Raw genomic sequence first — 15,825 nt, 5'->3', positions numbered from 1 at the left:
AAATATATAAATGCAAGTTGGTGACGAAGCGATATATATTAGTCACTGGGTGTCAAACAGTCCTTTCCATTTCGAGAGGTCTGCTCTTGTATGCTACAAGTTCAGCTCCTACATCATCTTCTACCAACTGGCATCAGTAGATGCTGTGTGCTTTGATGTGCAGGATCTCCTATATTTTTACTCCTACGAGCCTAAAGAGTCGTGCATTATTTCCCCACGTTTAGCCCTTTATAGGCAGTGAGCCACACTGAACACAGAACCCTGGGGGCGCTCTCTCTCGCCTTCTGCAAAAACAGCTGTTCTTCAGAGGCTAGCCGTCGTTGGTGCATATGCATGCATATATCTAGGCAGGGCCAATCCAAAAAGCTTTAAAGACATCCAATCTGGAGAAACTTCTACCTGCAGTTCCCCAGAGGCCTGGCAGCTGCCCAACTTAACAAGCTGTACCCAAAGATCACATCAAAAGACCCAGAAGTTTTGTAAGCTTATTTGCATAGTGCTTTTCACAATACTGTAAAAAGAAGCTTTACAGCAATGCTTGTTTCAATGCTACAATTAGGAAGTATTTTGTTGTCGGCCATAATATTTGACAGTTTTGTATATCAATCCAATATTGATATTAAGATTGGTTAAAGATGACATTTAACAGTGTTATTGCATATTAACTTTAACTGTGCATTAGATGATGGCTATCAAAATGTATAAAGTGGAAATGAGAATGAATTATAACATGTCCAACATCAGCCTATATTAATACATTTCAGTTTAAATATAATATTGGCTTATAATTGACATAATGCCAAAATATTATGCATATAGTGTTTTCTTGCTCAATCATTGCTATCACTTATGATTGCCGATCATCAGTTTTAAACGAAAATCTCATGGGAATAATATTAAGTTACATTTTTAAAGATTAATTTAGATGTGAGCTACCTTCTTATCAATGGAGTGATCTAAACAGCATCAGGAGCATCTTGTATTGTGTGTTTTCATGTGAGAGTCTGACATGTTGATTACAGAGAGCCTGCATATTTGTTTATGGACAGCTCGGCTCACGTGTCAGCTGGGCCATAAATAAAGCTGTTTCATACATGAAGCAGGCAGACACAGTCATTAATCAACTCAATGTTACATGCTTAAACATAAACTCTGACAACACTATATATCAGTATTCAACAGCTGAACACTCATAGGTCACAATTTTTCACAAGGAAACTGCAAAGAACATTTGCAGTAGTTATTGCTCCAGTTTTAAGTGTCACATGTTTCTTGAGCACTAAATCAGCACATTACAATATTTTCTGAAGGACAATTTCAAACTTTAGTTTATGGTAATCTATATACATTACTTCCATCTTAGAAACATTGCCAAGCTACGAAACATGTTATCTGTTTCTGATGCAGAAAAGCTAGTTCATGCATTCATGACCTCTAGACTGGACTATTGTAATGCACTTCTAGGTGGTTGTCCTGCTTCTTCAATAAACAAGCTACAGGTCGTCCAAAATGCAGCAGCTAGAGTCCTTATGAGGTCAAGAAAATATGATCATATTACCCCAATTTTACAGTCTCTGCACTGGCTACCTATTAAGTTCCGTATCAGTTACAAATTATCATTACTTACCTATAAGGCCCTAAATGGTTTAGCTCCAGCGTACCTAACTAGCCTTCTACCACGCTACAACCCATCACGCACCCTAAGGTCACAAAACGCTGGACTTTTGGTCGTTCCTAGGATAGCAAAGTCCACTAAAGGAGGTAGAGCTTTCTCACATTTGGCTCCCAAACTCTGGAATAGCCTTCCTGATAATGTTCGGGGTTCAGACACACTCTCTCTGTTTAAATCTAGATTAAAAACACATCTCTTTCGCCAAGCATTCGAATAATGTTTCTTTTTAATTGTGAGTGTAGTTGCATCTGTTCAAAGTTGCATTTTTATTCATTAGCTTGGGTTAAACTAATTTTACTTTGTTGGATCAGCAGCTATGCTAATGATGTCTGTATTTTGTTTCTATGTTTCGCCACGGGATTTACATCCCGTGGTAACTAGGATTTAAACAAGCTCCAGTCTGGATCCAGAACACCTGAGAAGAGATGATGCTGACCCTCAGAGGACCCCAGATGATGCTAACCTTGAATCAACAAACAGAACTAACAATTATTGCTAAATGTGTGACTGAATCATATAATAACTTAATAATATTGATAGTTCATCGTCTAGCTGACTACGTCTTGTATTATTATTATTATTTTTTCTAAAATTCTGTCAAATGTGCACAAACTACTAGCTACTACTAAATATTGTAGAAACATAATTTTCTGTAAAGTTGCTTTGTAACGATTTATTTTGTAAAAAGCGCTATACAAACAAACTTGAATTGAAAACTTGAATTGAATTACTTGAAAATATAACTTAAAATGTTTTTATTTACTCAAACTTTCCACCAGGCTTTATACCTGTCAATGCATATTTTCTTCTGACAGGCTAGATTAATAAAATGTATTTGTGTACTCGATTACATTTAGGATGTTTGAATCTCTCACTTTCTCCTGAGAGACTAGTATGCAATATATTAAAGAAACGTAGTTTGAACTAAGCTTCCTCGACACAAGAACTAGTTAGTTTAATTATTGCTTTATGCTCTTTCTCTGTGCCAGATATTCATATTATTGCTCTCTAGTGTGTCCACTACTGTACTCCATTCAAATGCCTTATTTAGTATGTCTGTGACCGTGTCACTGTCTCTGCATTAATGCGAGATGAAGCAGCGAGGAGCATGAGAAAGAGTTTGGGGCTAACAAGGATGTCTAACAATATTTTTAACTAGAAAATTATGTTATACATACGATATTAGCTAACAAAAATCCTACACTGTTAAAATAAAAACCACAGGTTAATTTTGATAGGCCATCACATTTGAAAATGATTAATTTGATAGCTGAATGAGCTTAATCATGTTTAACAGACTATTTTATCTTTACATCTACAAGACCGCATTGAAAATCTTGGGTGTTTTTCATTTAAACCTGGAAATAAGCTGGCAGTTTTAAATAAGGAAAGTTACATAATAGCAATTTAAGATTCTGCACTATTTCTGGGTCACTAATCAAAAGTTATTTGTACTTCCACTGTAGCACAAGATACTTTTTGGATCATTGTCAAATAAATCTGGATAACATGATCATCAGGCTTTACACGAGCTTGTGGGATTTATGCAGATCTAGAGCTTTTGTCATATAAAATAATTGCTGACGAATTGTATAGCATTTTCACAAATAGTTTTTAAGTGGACTTCACTGTATAATCTAGGTTTTATAGGTTTTTAAATATATGGCCTCCATAGATGAATACATAATGACAGAAAGTAGCTAGAGGAGACAGTGCAGAACAGTAACGTCAGACATTTTTTGTGTTTTAATCATTAAGCTTCTACAAATATATTATACAGCATAAATTCCATATAATCTATATTGTACAGTAGTAGACGTACAACACTACAAAGCCAAATACTCTGTAAAAACTGGATTTCAAATTTCAAAATTGCTGAATTATTGGAATATTGGAATACTGTTTCAATCTTTATCTTAAAAAAAAAACACATTAATTAAATGTGCTACTTTTAATTTCTTAAAAATATATATAATTTTTTTGACTGCAATTTCTGAGTGAAAAAGTAATTCTTCAGTGAAAAAAAATAAAACAAATCAGCCTGCATTGCCAGTAGATGCACCACTTACTGATATGTGACCGCTGATATCTGTTACAGTATCTGAGGCTAAAGCATCTATAGGGCATTTTGTACCTTTATCTCATAAATCTTGAGTTTTCTTTTGATGTCTGCATTTTCTCGCTCAAGGCCGGCCAGTCGAGTCTTAATGTCCTGGTAGGCGCTGATGAGGGCGAAATGGGAGGCAGAGTACATGTCTTCTGATAAGGGAGAATTCGACCAGCCCACCCCACAGCCATCTTCTTTCAGACCCTCATTACCCCCCAGCAAGCCTAACTGGCCCCCGAAGAGAGACTCCATGACTCCTGATCCTCAACCTGTGAGATGAAAAAGAGAAAGATTGTTCATGTGAATCAAACATGTGAGCTAATTAACCTTGGGACATGCGCTCTTTCATCTTGAACATCATTTTTTACTTCTTCGATGGTTTAGTTGCCATGCACAAGCTCCACTTCACCGCTCTCAGGATAATTATTTATTTTCGCGACTGCGTTTCTCATTAGCATTGACATCCACACCACTGTCCGAACAAAACCACCAAACCACACCAAACAAAAACCAAAGGCCAGTGAGGTTTTCTGTTTCTCAACCATGTGTCCTTTATCTTCTCTGGACATTTTTGGTCTTTTTGGTTACAATGTGCACAGACAACAGACCATATCATTAATAATTCAGGAAGACAAAGGCTACAGATACTTGAAAGAGTGGAGCTGCATGACCTGATTCAAGTACACGCTGTGCTGCTAAGAGAATGACATCACGGCCTAGAAACAGTCTCTGAGATCACCTGTATACTGTATATGCCATTTCTTACAAGCGCTTACAGGATCAGCAAAATTTGTGAATACAGCGTTATGACATTAAGTTTACTGGTGAAAAAAAAAATGCACACAAGTGCTATAATATACATTTTTTATTGAAAGGTTGCATATAAACTTTTCCTAAATCTAATGAGCTGCCTAGCTGTCAAGGCAGCATCCTGTCTGAATTAAAGTGACTGATTTGGAGCGCTCTATAGAGGCAGTAACTCGTATAAATAGTGCTCCTCAAACAAAGCACACAGGAGACATGACACAATTGATAGCAATATATTGTGGTTAGCATGTTGGCAACTTTAAAATGCAAAACATTTATTATTAAACTGATTTAAAAAATTTAAGAAGATCATTGTGCTTACTAATGCTGCTTTTTTTATTACAAACTACAGTGAAAATGGTAATATTGTGAAATATTATTACACTTTAACTGTTTTCTCAGTGATACTAATGTTTGACACAGCCTAATATTTTGATGGAAACCTGTTTTCAGAATTCTTTCTTTGATGAATAGAAAGTGTATATGGATGTGTACAATTGGCAACATTTAACCTAAAGTTTTGCTACATTATATATATATATATATATATATGCATATATATATATATATATATATATATATATATATATATACACACAGTATTGGACAATTACTAGTGTGGTACCAATATATTGTGCAGTGCATCCCATAATTTTAGAACAGCTTTTGCATCGCAAGCTTACAATTACTCGGTTTGGAAGCTCTCTTGATTTTGAAATGAAGCTTTTGTGTCAAAATAAAACAAGAAAAGTGTACAAACTGCTCCAAGAAATGTGCTTGTTGTAAGATTTCAGAAAGAAATGTTTGCAGAGGTACTGCTCTATTCCTCTGTGTGTTGCCTTCATGCCATTCAGTCCCCAGAGCCCCCACTGTCTACACCATGACGAAGTGCTATGGCCAACACTCACTCGCACCAGACAGCACTGCCTCAACAACAAGGCAGGATGCAAACATGGGTAGATAACACAGAGTAAGCAGAAAAAAGTAACATCTTCACTGTGAAATGTGTTATGTAAAATGATATGGATATGCGTGCAGCATCACATTGGCCATCTGATGCAGCATGGAGATGTGAGGAGATTTTACTGCACACAAAATGAGTCAGATGCTCCTTACTTAGTGAGCTATTTTTGATCACTTGCGTACCACTGTTCAAAAACATACAAAGAAGCCTTGGACCTTTTCCTGGGTGTTCTCTCGATTCTACTCTCGCTCTTTCTCTTCATCCTTCAGGGTAATCCAGAAAAAACACCCACTCACACCAATACATTTGCTCAGGCATGGTTAAGCAGCATGGCCATGGGGGTAGAGATTGCTGTTCTGAAGAAGGTGTGAATGTGTGTAGGTGGAAGAACATCACTTTAGAGACATTCCAACCCATTACATTAATTCAAGTGTGTTCTCACCCAGGAATCTCTCTGTGCTGATAAGGAGCTGCAGCACAATGTACTTATCTCATGTGACATCTGTGTTATTGCAAACATATTGAATGGTCATGCACATGCCTTTATTTCCCATAATTTAGATTGAATGAATATCGAAGGTACAAATATTTTGCTAAAGCTCAGCAGCCAGAAATCACCCATTTATAGGCATACATTTGCTAATTCCTGTTGAAATTCAAAAACATGAATTGTTATGAAAATGTCAATTTGGCTCTTTTTCATACAATAAAAATAGCATTCACTGTCTCTTGAGTACAGCTGCTTGGTGTATAAAGATACATACTGTATTCACTACATACATATTTATTTATTAAATGAAATAATTATTATATCTTTAATATTAAGAAATATCATTTTCTTTATAATATAATATAATATAATATAATATAATATAATATAATATAATATAATATAATATAATATAATATAATATAATATAATATAATATAATATAATATAATATAATATAATATAAAATAACCAGGATTTTTATCTGGGTCGTTTTTTTTTTTCTAAAACTATCACTGGACATACATGTTTTACACATGTAAAATAAACTACTACGTTGTTAAAATGATTTTATTCCTGCCACTGGTGCCCTCTACAACAAAAGGTGCATGATGCGCCTGTCTCCTATTGACAAGCGTGATGCTCTGACACAAACATACAGCCATCCCAGTCTCAGTGAAAACAAGAATTTAAGCTCAGGGATTATAACACGGCTCTGACAATTTGTTAGAGCTCAAATCCTTGGCATGAAGCAAGAGAAAACAGACAAACATGACAGTTTTTCCATGGGTAGCTCACCAGACATCAATCTTCCCATCTTACTCCCATCTCACTTCCCATCTCACCTATTGTCTCGTTCTCCTCTGTACCTAATTTTGTGAACACTTACACTCTGGCACACCTATTAAGAATTCCACAGCTCTCCTCCCTGCTTCATTACAGCAATTACCACAGGAAGTCATTTGTTACCTGGGGCCTAGATGGCACTGGCACAGACACACACACACACACACACACACACACATTTCTACAGAGATATTTTCAGCACCTCATTCGCAGCTCATCATTATTATATGACGAAAAAAATCTTTAAAGCTCTGTTCTGAATTATGTCACACCACTGCAATTTGAGATGTAATGCCATTTAATTAATATCTGCATTTATATGTAAATACACAATCATTGAGGTAAGATGTGTACATTTCTTCTTCATTGTGCCTTGTTTGCAAAAACAACACTTTAGACTTACTCATTGTAAGTCCCACTCAAAATCATTATGAGATTGAAATGAATATAATTTGGTTTAATGATGTGGTGGGCATCACATTTTATTGAAATGATGCTAATGTTCAAATCGGTCCAAGAGAGAACGACACATACAATTTCTGAATTATTTAATAATCTGTCAAACCATCCAAAATGTAGGAACACCAGAATCCATCTCTGCAGACATTGCTATTGCATAATTTCCTTCAGTCACAATTGCTCATGGATTTGGCTAGCATCCTAAACATTTACCTCAGCATGCAATTACAGACAGCAGGACACATTCGTATCGGACTCGAGCCCATTTTGTCACAGGGAACCTGGCTGCTACAATGCAGATATTATGGCGCACACACACAAACAGACACACACACATCACACACACCTGTTATTTCAGTGGGATGTGTATGTGTGTTTCTGGCATGGCTTGTGGCCTCTCATTTGGTGGACGATTAGCAGGACCTCAAGAGAAGTGTGACTGCCTGTGATTAAAAAAAAAAAGACCACTCTGGTTCACACACATACACACACGCACACACAAGCAAGAATACATATGCCTACACACATATCTATGCCTCCCACACTTTATTGAGAGAAACAGCCATAACACAAGCATGACCAAATGTAATAGGATATAAGAGATGGGATGACAATAAAAGAGCAAAACCAAAAACACAATATATGTGTCAAACAAAACATCCTTCATTGTTTGGCACTGTATTTAAATTATCAAAATTCCTAAGACAATAAACACAGCTATTAATAATGGCTTTAATATTGGCACAAATACTGTGCAGCGGGAGCTTCATGGAATGGGTTTCCATGGTGGAGCAGCTGCATGCAAGCCTCACATTCCCAAGTACAATGCCAATCGTCAATGGAGTGGTGTAAAGCAGGCCTCCACTGGACTCTGGAGCAATGAAAACATGTTCTGTGGAGTGATGATACAGCAGTCTGATGATAATCAAAGTAAACCAAATGTTTATGCTTGCAAGGCATGCAAATACAAATGATGGGTTTCCATCAAAGTATTTTAATGCAAATTACACATTTCTGTTGAAGAAACCCAAATGTAAATACTTGATAAAGTCTTTCTGAAGATTTGCATCAGTCAAAATGTTCATCAAAGCAAAAAAAAAAAAAAAAAAAAAAAAAAAATTAGTTACAAGACACTCTCAGAAAATTCCTAGTCATATTTTTGGTTTTCCTCTGAGTTTTTAGTAACTTAGTGGATTAAGAAAAGCTAATCTGAAAGCAAAACTTTTTTTTACAGTCAGAAATTTTACTGTAATGCCATTTTTGCTGCAACAGGCTCCCTGCGTGTAACTCACTTTGCAATGGGCTACTGTACTGACCGTATTGAAAGCAAAACGCCTCCGTTTGGAGTGAAGATTGGGTTGGCACAAGTTGGCACAAGCAGCAACACAACTGAGTGGGTGTTGCAGAGGGGATTGTGGTTGAGCCTCGTGGGCAAATCAGAGCATGTACACGTGTATTTTTACCACGCAGTGGGAGTAAGCGAGGTATTGATTCTACAACAGTCACCACTGCAAACTACAGGCTTTTTGGTGTTCATGCTAGTATATGGTATTCTCATGACGTGAAACATATGATGTAAAAGAGGTTTGCGGAACTCAATGTTATACAGTATGTGTGTCTCACATTGAAACATGATGTTATGTAGCCTGTATGTAAACATTGTAAACCACTGAAGCCTTTAGGCTTGGTTTTTAAGCAGACAAACAGATGCATGTGTGATGTATTCAGGGCAGAGAAATTAATAAAGAAGGTGAGCGAGGCACAGCGGGTGTGGGTGCTGCATCTGTAGGTGCAACTGAGGATGGATGGTGGGAAAGAAATGAAAAATGATTAAGCTAAATTTTACAGCTCACTATGTAGCGTCCCTTTTTCTCTTCTAACTATACTGCTTTTCGTCATCCTCTTCCCAGGTTTAGCTTTTACTCACACTCTGTCTATTCATCTACTGAGATCTTGACCTTTCTATCTCCAGCTCTCCTTTTTCTTGAACTTATTTCCGCTTTAACTATTAGCCTGTATCTTCCTTCCATCTTTGGTATGTAACTACAAACCTCCCTGGCCGCTGGTATTAAAAGTTCAGCAATACCTTTAAAAGAGAACATTTTACATAAGCCACTAATGATATACTCAGTAATCTGCTGCTCATTAAAAAGTTTTACCCCTAAAGAAAAAATAAATGCTTTAGAAAAAATCTGTTCACTCACAAGATGAATGAGTCTAGGAAAATAACAGAAAATTCTTACTCTGTGATCAGAATGTATTCCTGCACTAAAGTTGTAAGTACATGCTATTTGTCTGTCTGTCTGTCTGTCTGTCTACAGAATTAAATGAACCAAAATGCACATATTTAACTACACTCTAAAACAATCTGTAAATATAGGGCACAATGTACTGTAAGGGAAACTTAAATTTAGCTCAAATTTTAAAGGGAATTTGAATAGAATCACTGTTTCATGACTGATCACTGAGCCGTTTAACATCAAATCGGCACTGAATATTAATATCCAAACTATAGTGGAAACATATTGATTAGCACAGTAACAAGATCGGCAGTTTAAGACATTAACTTGTAAGCAGAAAACACAACAAACTTCTCTTTTAATATGAATATGGCTTTATTAGATAAATCTAAGACATATAAACTAATCTAACACATAAGCACACGCACTCACACATTCACACAAGTTGCAGGAAGATAGAAACGTTAGGCAAGAATGAATGTAAGAGAATGGAAATCTGGAATCCCAAGTTTACAGCAATACGTGAAATTGCACAGACATGAACAGCCATCAGTCATTTAATTAACCCTCGAATTGAGTTCCTCAATGAGGTTAAAATTACGTTAGATAGACATCCATCCATCTAGACTGTGCAACACTGAAAAAAATGTGAGAAATGAACACGGTGGGCAATGGAAAGTTAAGCTGAAAACACATGAAGCTCATGGATACACTATTCAAAACAAATGTAATATATTCAGTATTGACACACATCAATAAAATGAACACTACCCTCTCCAGGCCTAGCAGCGTTTCTGTGATAATACAAATTCAATAATTAAAGTCAGCACCTTGAGCGCTGTTGACTAGGTGTTCTAGTTCATCGTTCTGTCACATAGCAACTTCAGCAAAGAGGAGGGGAGGAGGAAAACATTGGCTTGGTCTTGCAGAATGCACTCACTTCATATATGTATGTGTCTGTTTTTCTGCTCTATAAGTTGATGTATTACTGCATTACCTAAATGAAAGCTCAGAAATGTCCTTGGCGAGGACATTTAACACTTCCAGTGAATGTCTCCAAAATATTCACACTAGAAATCAGACTCCAGAGAGCATAGAGAGAGAGAGAAAGAGGACGAAGTGAGGTAAGAAATAATAAACAATTGGCTCTGATTAAATAGCCATAAACTGGATGTTACAAAAAGGATGTTGTAGTCGCACACCCACACCAGTGAACCCCGCAGAGATGAACACATTGCAATGAATGCCTCGGAGACAATCAGAGACAGGCAGGCGGGCTCTGACGTCACACGCACGCATGTGGAGAGAAGTGGTGATAAGCATCTGCTCTGTCGTTTTTATTTTTTTCTCTGAGAGAAATGAGAAATGTGAAGGAGGGGGCCCGGGGATGGCTGGTCGTGCAACACTCCAAGAGACACGAAGATCAGAAACATTGAGTGGAGAAGATGAAACTCATGCAGTGATTGGAGAAGTGTGAGTGGCCGCATGATGGCTCTCTGATTCACACACACAGAAAATGCCATAAAAACATTGTGACAGCCATTAAACAAACAAACACCTATAAACATACATATATATTTAGCTTGCATATGCCAACTCCAGGCACTATTTCATCAGAAGAAAATGGCAAAATAACACTTTTGCGACTCAAGCTGTTGCTTAGTGAAATGTTTGTTGTTATGCAATTTTCATTAAATATGAACCGACTGAGACCCCACATATTCGTATAGAGCACAAAACAAATAAACAAACAATAATACTGGCTGACATGTTAAGACAGCAAACACAATACATTTTTTATGTGCCATTTAGAGGCAGATTCATCTGAAACGTTGTAGGAGCCAAATCAATCAATCAATCACCTTTATTTATATAGTGCTTTAAACAAAATACATTGCGCCAAAGCACTGAACAACATTCATTTGGAAAACAGTGTCTCAATAATGCAAAATGATAGTTAAAGGCAGTTCATCATTGAATTCATTGATGTCATCTCTGTTCAGTTGAAATAGTGTCTGTTTTAATTTGCAATCAAGTCAACGATATCGCTGTAGATGAAGTGACCCCAACTAAGCAAGCCAGAGGCGACAAATGTAATTTTTAACCTCTAAATGGCAGTGTGAAGAGGGAGATATTGGTGTATGACATATGACATTTAAGCCTCTTATTATGGCATTTGATATGGGGTGAACAGGTGGCAGGAATACGTGGTTCTTATAGTATCGAAGATTCCTTGAGCTATGAATCCACATGTTTTTATTGTAAGCTGCATTTATTTAATTAAAGGAACAAAGCAAGAAGCGGATTCCTTTGTGGACAATTACTTTATTTCCAGCTTAGGAGTAAAGAACATTTTATCACCTGTTCCTGGGCAGATAGGAAGCCATCACATGCCTACCTCCCTACTATGTAGTAGTCATAATATTCATAAAACAGTAGGCGAAAAGATGATCTACTACTTCCACTGAGACTGACATATTTACTATCCCATGAGGCCATGGGAAAGGGGTTGTGACTGGCAGTGAAGCGACACAACTGACAGCATAAGTCACACACATCCACACTACATAGAACATACCTTTTAACAGTCATAAAGCTTGTAATGGAAAAATGTATTATACATATTCAGACAGTATATGATTTTGGACATACTTAAAGTCTTCAAAAGTGCTTGAGAATTGCAGACATGAGTGTTTAGTTAGTGTCAGGATGAGGGGTTAACAATGGATCTCCAATTATTTATATACCATTTGTATACCAAGTCCCCACTTAAATCTGATATATTTTGACATTTATATCACATATGTATGAGTTTTCTGACATGGTAAACTTGCTCAGTTACTCACCTGGTACAGCACTACGCTTGCTATAATACAGAGCATTTGGGTACAAATCCTTTAAAACATTAGCCACGATAAAAAAGCTCAAAGACTGCTCAAAAACTGCTAAAATGGCAGTGCTCCTTCAGCAAATACATTTTTATCTCACATTTGCCTTTGTTAACACTGACAGACACAGACAAACGGAAACAGACATATTCATCAAGTTTCTTTTCAGAACAGGGAGTTATCCCTATCGGGTTCTTTTGGCATTGGTTGCTGCTTGGTATCGCTAATTGAACATGTGGAATCTGCGTTTGGAATATCTAAGAAGTGGATTTCTGTTTTCTGGTGATTGTCAGCATTGGTCTGCTTCTGTCTGTGCAGTGAAATTGGCCTCTGAACGCTTCAAAGCACTAAGCTTTTAGTGCTACTCACCAGGCATTTCATTTCCAAACTGTGATACATACAACAATCGACACAATAAAACATCGCCAGGTTCCTTTTTTTCTTTTAGAAAATGTCACCACATGCACGTATCTTCAATGAGCCTGGGTTGCTAATAATTCTGCTTAGATTATTTGTGACAATTCTGTGTGCTGGTTTTTGCAATATCCTTAATTTTCCCAATAACATCTTTGTCAACAATATGAACTGCCAGAGGGGTAGTGAGAAAGGCAGAGGAAATGCTGTGGAAAAGTGGACTCTGTTATTTTTAGTGCTACCTAGGGGAATCGTAGCAGTCCGGCAGCAAGAGCAATGCAAGTGGGTAACCTGGTTTTCCTTAAGAGTGAAGCACGATGAGAATATTCCAGAGTGATGTCTTGCAAACACGCGCTGTCACTGTCATCCTGCGTTTCTCTTCCTCGATCTTTCAACCTCATTCGCTTCTGTCAATTTTCTCTCTCCTCTTATCTCGTTACTTCCTCCCTAGTTTCATTTTTCACCCTAATGTGCGTCTCATAAACCTGCCCTCCCTCTTCTCCCCCACATGCTCCCTCGCTCTTCCTCGTTCATAGATACGCAGATAAATTATGTTACACCTCCACAGTATGGCCTTGTGCTTTGTGTGGGCTACTGAAGCCATCACTTAACAGAGCAATATCACTTTCACACAGCCAATGCCAGGTGTTCTTCCTGATAATTGGAGAATCAGAAGCTTGGGTTTGCATGTACGACATCACAACCACAACATGGCATCACTGAGGGCAACAATGCTAAGCAACTCGGTAACACTTAGCAACTGCATCTAAAGAAAACCTTGAACCTCAAAAGCATTGGGTAGAAATGTGTCTGAATGCATTTTAAAGGTGTGCAGGCAACAACACAATCCATACCCGCTGCAATGGGGTAAACATAAAAACACACATAAAGGCCTGAGATGGGTCAAGATGAGCGACTAGTCACAATTAATCCATTTTAACCCTCTATGGTACGGAGTTGCCATATGGTAACAATTAATTTTTACTCATTTCCTTGTTATTCTGAAAAAACTACAATATATTGCATTATGGGAATTAAAACGGTAGGCCTTAAGGTAGCCAATGATTGTTTTTAAGTGACATGACAACTGAATGTCCCTCCAACACTCCTTTTCCCACTGTCACCCTCACACAGAAGACACCTGTTGAAGTGCTCCAGAAATTGCTCTATTTACCTAATTTCTAAACATCTTTTCTCAAGGGGGATTTTTTGGTAAGTAAATTAGATATTTTCATTCACAAATCAATGTTGGCTAACATAGTTTTACTGTAAATTAAGAAAATGTCAAAGCTTCCATATGGCAACTCTCTACCACAGTGGAATTGCAGTAATGTATTTTCCCATTGGGATTTTTTATAGATTGTAGCATCAATAAAATTATCACAGTTATTTATTGATTTGAAGTGTTTATTGTTGTATAGTTGTATTTATGTATAAAAAAAAACAAAATTATGTCTTCTTTTCAGAAAATGCATGGAAAGGGCAATAGGAAGAGTACAGAGTTAGCTCTTCCATGTGATGAGAGTGAGGATGAATTAGCCTTCAGTGACTGGGAGGAGTTGGAGTTGAATGAGGCCAGTGAGGATGAAAGCAGTGAGGGAGAGTCTTCAGAGGCAGAAGTGTCTTTAGAGTCAGAAGCAGAAGTAAAGGAAGACTTCTAATACACAGCATGACAGGAACCCTACAAGGGAAACAAAGAAGAGGCCCAGTGGCCCCCAGTGTGCCTGATCAAGTCAGGTTGGACCAAACAAGCCACTGGCGTGTCATGGAGAAGAAAGGGAAGTGCAAATACCCTGGCTGCAAATGTGACTTGCACCTCTGCATCACAGCTGAAAGGAACTGCTTTTTGCAATGCCATGAAATGTGACATGAGTTGGACTGAGACAGGTGAACATGGATGGACTGGGAAAATACACACTTTACATCATGGAGCCGCCTATCGTAACACTTGTATTTTTGAAGTTCTTATGTTTTCCTGTTCTCCATGGTATTAGTGCTTGTTCCAAGCTACCATTTATTTACTCAACTTGTATAAAATACTCTCAGAAAGCCTTGTTTTTGTTGTTGGAAAGTTTTTGGATGTAAAACAATAAAAAGCTGATGAATTTAATATGCACTTATGGTAGAAAAATGCATTTTTTATCCATTTGCCAAAAGTAATAGCAAAGATGGGTGTTTTGTTACAGAAATAATGTATTTCAAATAAATGCAGTTATTTTGAAGCCTATCAAAGAATCCTACAACATTTATCAAGGTTTCGGCAAAATATTAAGCAGTTTAGCAATATCCACAGACATATTAAACTTTTACTATTTTATCATTGATAATAATAAATATTGGACACCCAATCAACATATTAGAAGGATTTCTGGAAGAACGTGAAATTGAAGACAGGAATAATGGCTGCTGAAAATGTAGCTTTGCCATCACAGCAATCAGTTATATTTTACAATATATTTAAAAAAGACAACAATACAATTTTAAATTGTAATAGTATTTCACAATAGTATATTAATGTTTAATCATTTTTTAAGCTCTTTAAACCAGCCAGCCATTTGAATGTAAACCAGCCTAATTATAAAGGGCTTAAGATCTAATAGTCTAGATAACCCTGATTACGAAAATATGTATTTTTTTCCCCTGCATATAAATATTTTGTATTTATCTGTGATACTGTATGTCTTTCATAACCATCCTGAGCCAGGTTCAGATAAGGAAGCAAACAGGAGACAGCAGTTCCTTTGGCTTGTTTATGGCCAGCAATTCCCAGAGATAGACCTACCTGGAGAAGAGTGAAGGTCATCACCTCTGATTCCAGTTATGTAAGATAAACAGAAATACACAGTGGTGATGTGCAGGGAAAATAACAGAGCACAAACAAGGACTATCAGAGAAAGACAAAATGGGTAGTAGATAACAAAGCGAGGAGAATGAAATG

General features: G+C 37.0%; 1 protein-coding gene across 2 annotated transcripts in view; it reads right to left on the bottom strand.

The window, feature by feature from the left end:
- LOC128025336 (TANK-binding kinase 1-binding protein 1-like) overlaps positions 1 to 15,825 on the bottom strand; it is a 44,856-nt gene that overhangs the window by 22,172 nt on the left and 6,859 nt on the right. For both annotated transcript variants that reach the window (XM_052611585.1, XM_052611586.1), the window contains exon 2: positions 3,807 to 4,048. In XM_052611585.1, the coding sequence (XP_052467545.1) occupies positions 3,807 to 4,031 (225 nt within the window). In that variant the 5' untranslated portion in view covers positions 4,032 to 4,048. The remainder of the gene's footprint in view (positions 1 to 3,806; positions 4,049 to 15,825) is intronic.

Source organism: Carassius gibelio, chromosome A12 (assembly GCF_023724105.1).
Source record: "Carassius gibelio isolate Cgi1373 ecotype wild population from Czech Republic chromosome A12, carGib1.2-hapl.c, whole genome shotgun sequence".
Taxonomy (NCBI): domain Eukaryota; kingdom Metazoa; phylum Chordata; class Actinopteri; order Cypriniformes; family Cyprinidae; genus Carassius; species Carassius gibelio.
Note: the sequence above shows the minus strand (reverse complement) of the source record. Positions and strands in the feature narration are given on the sequence as shown.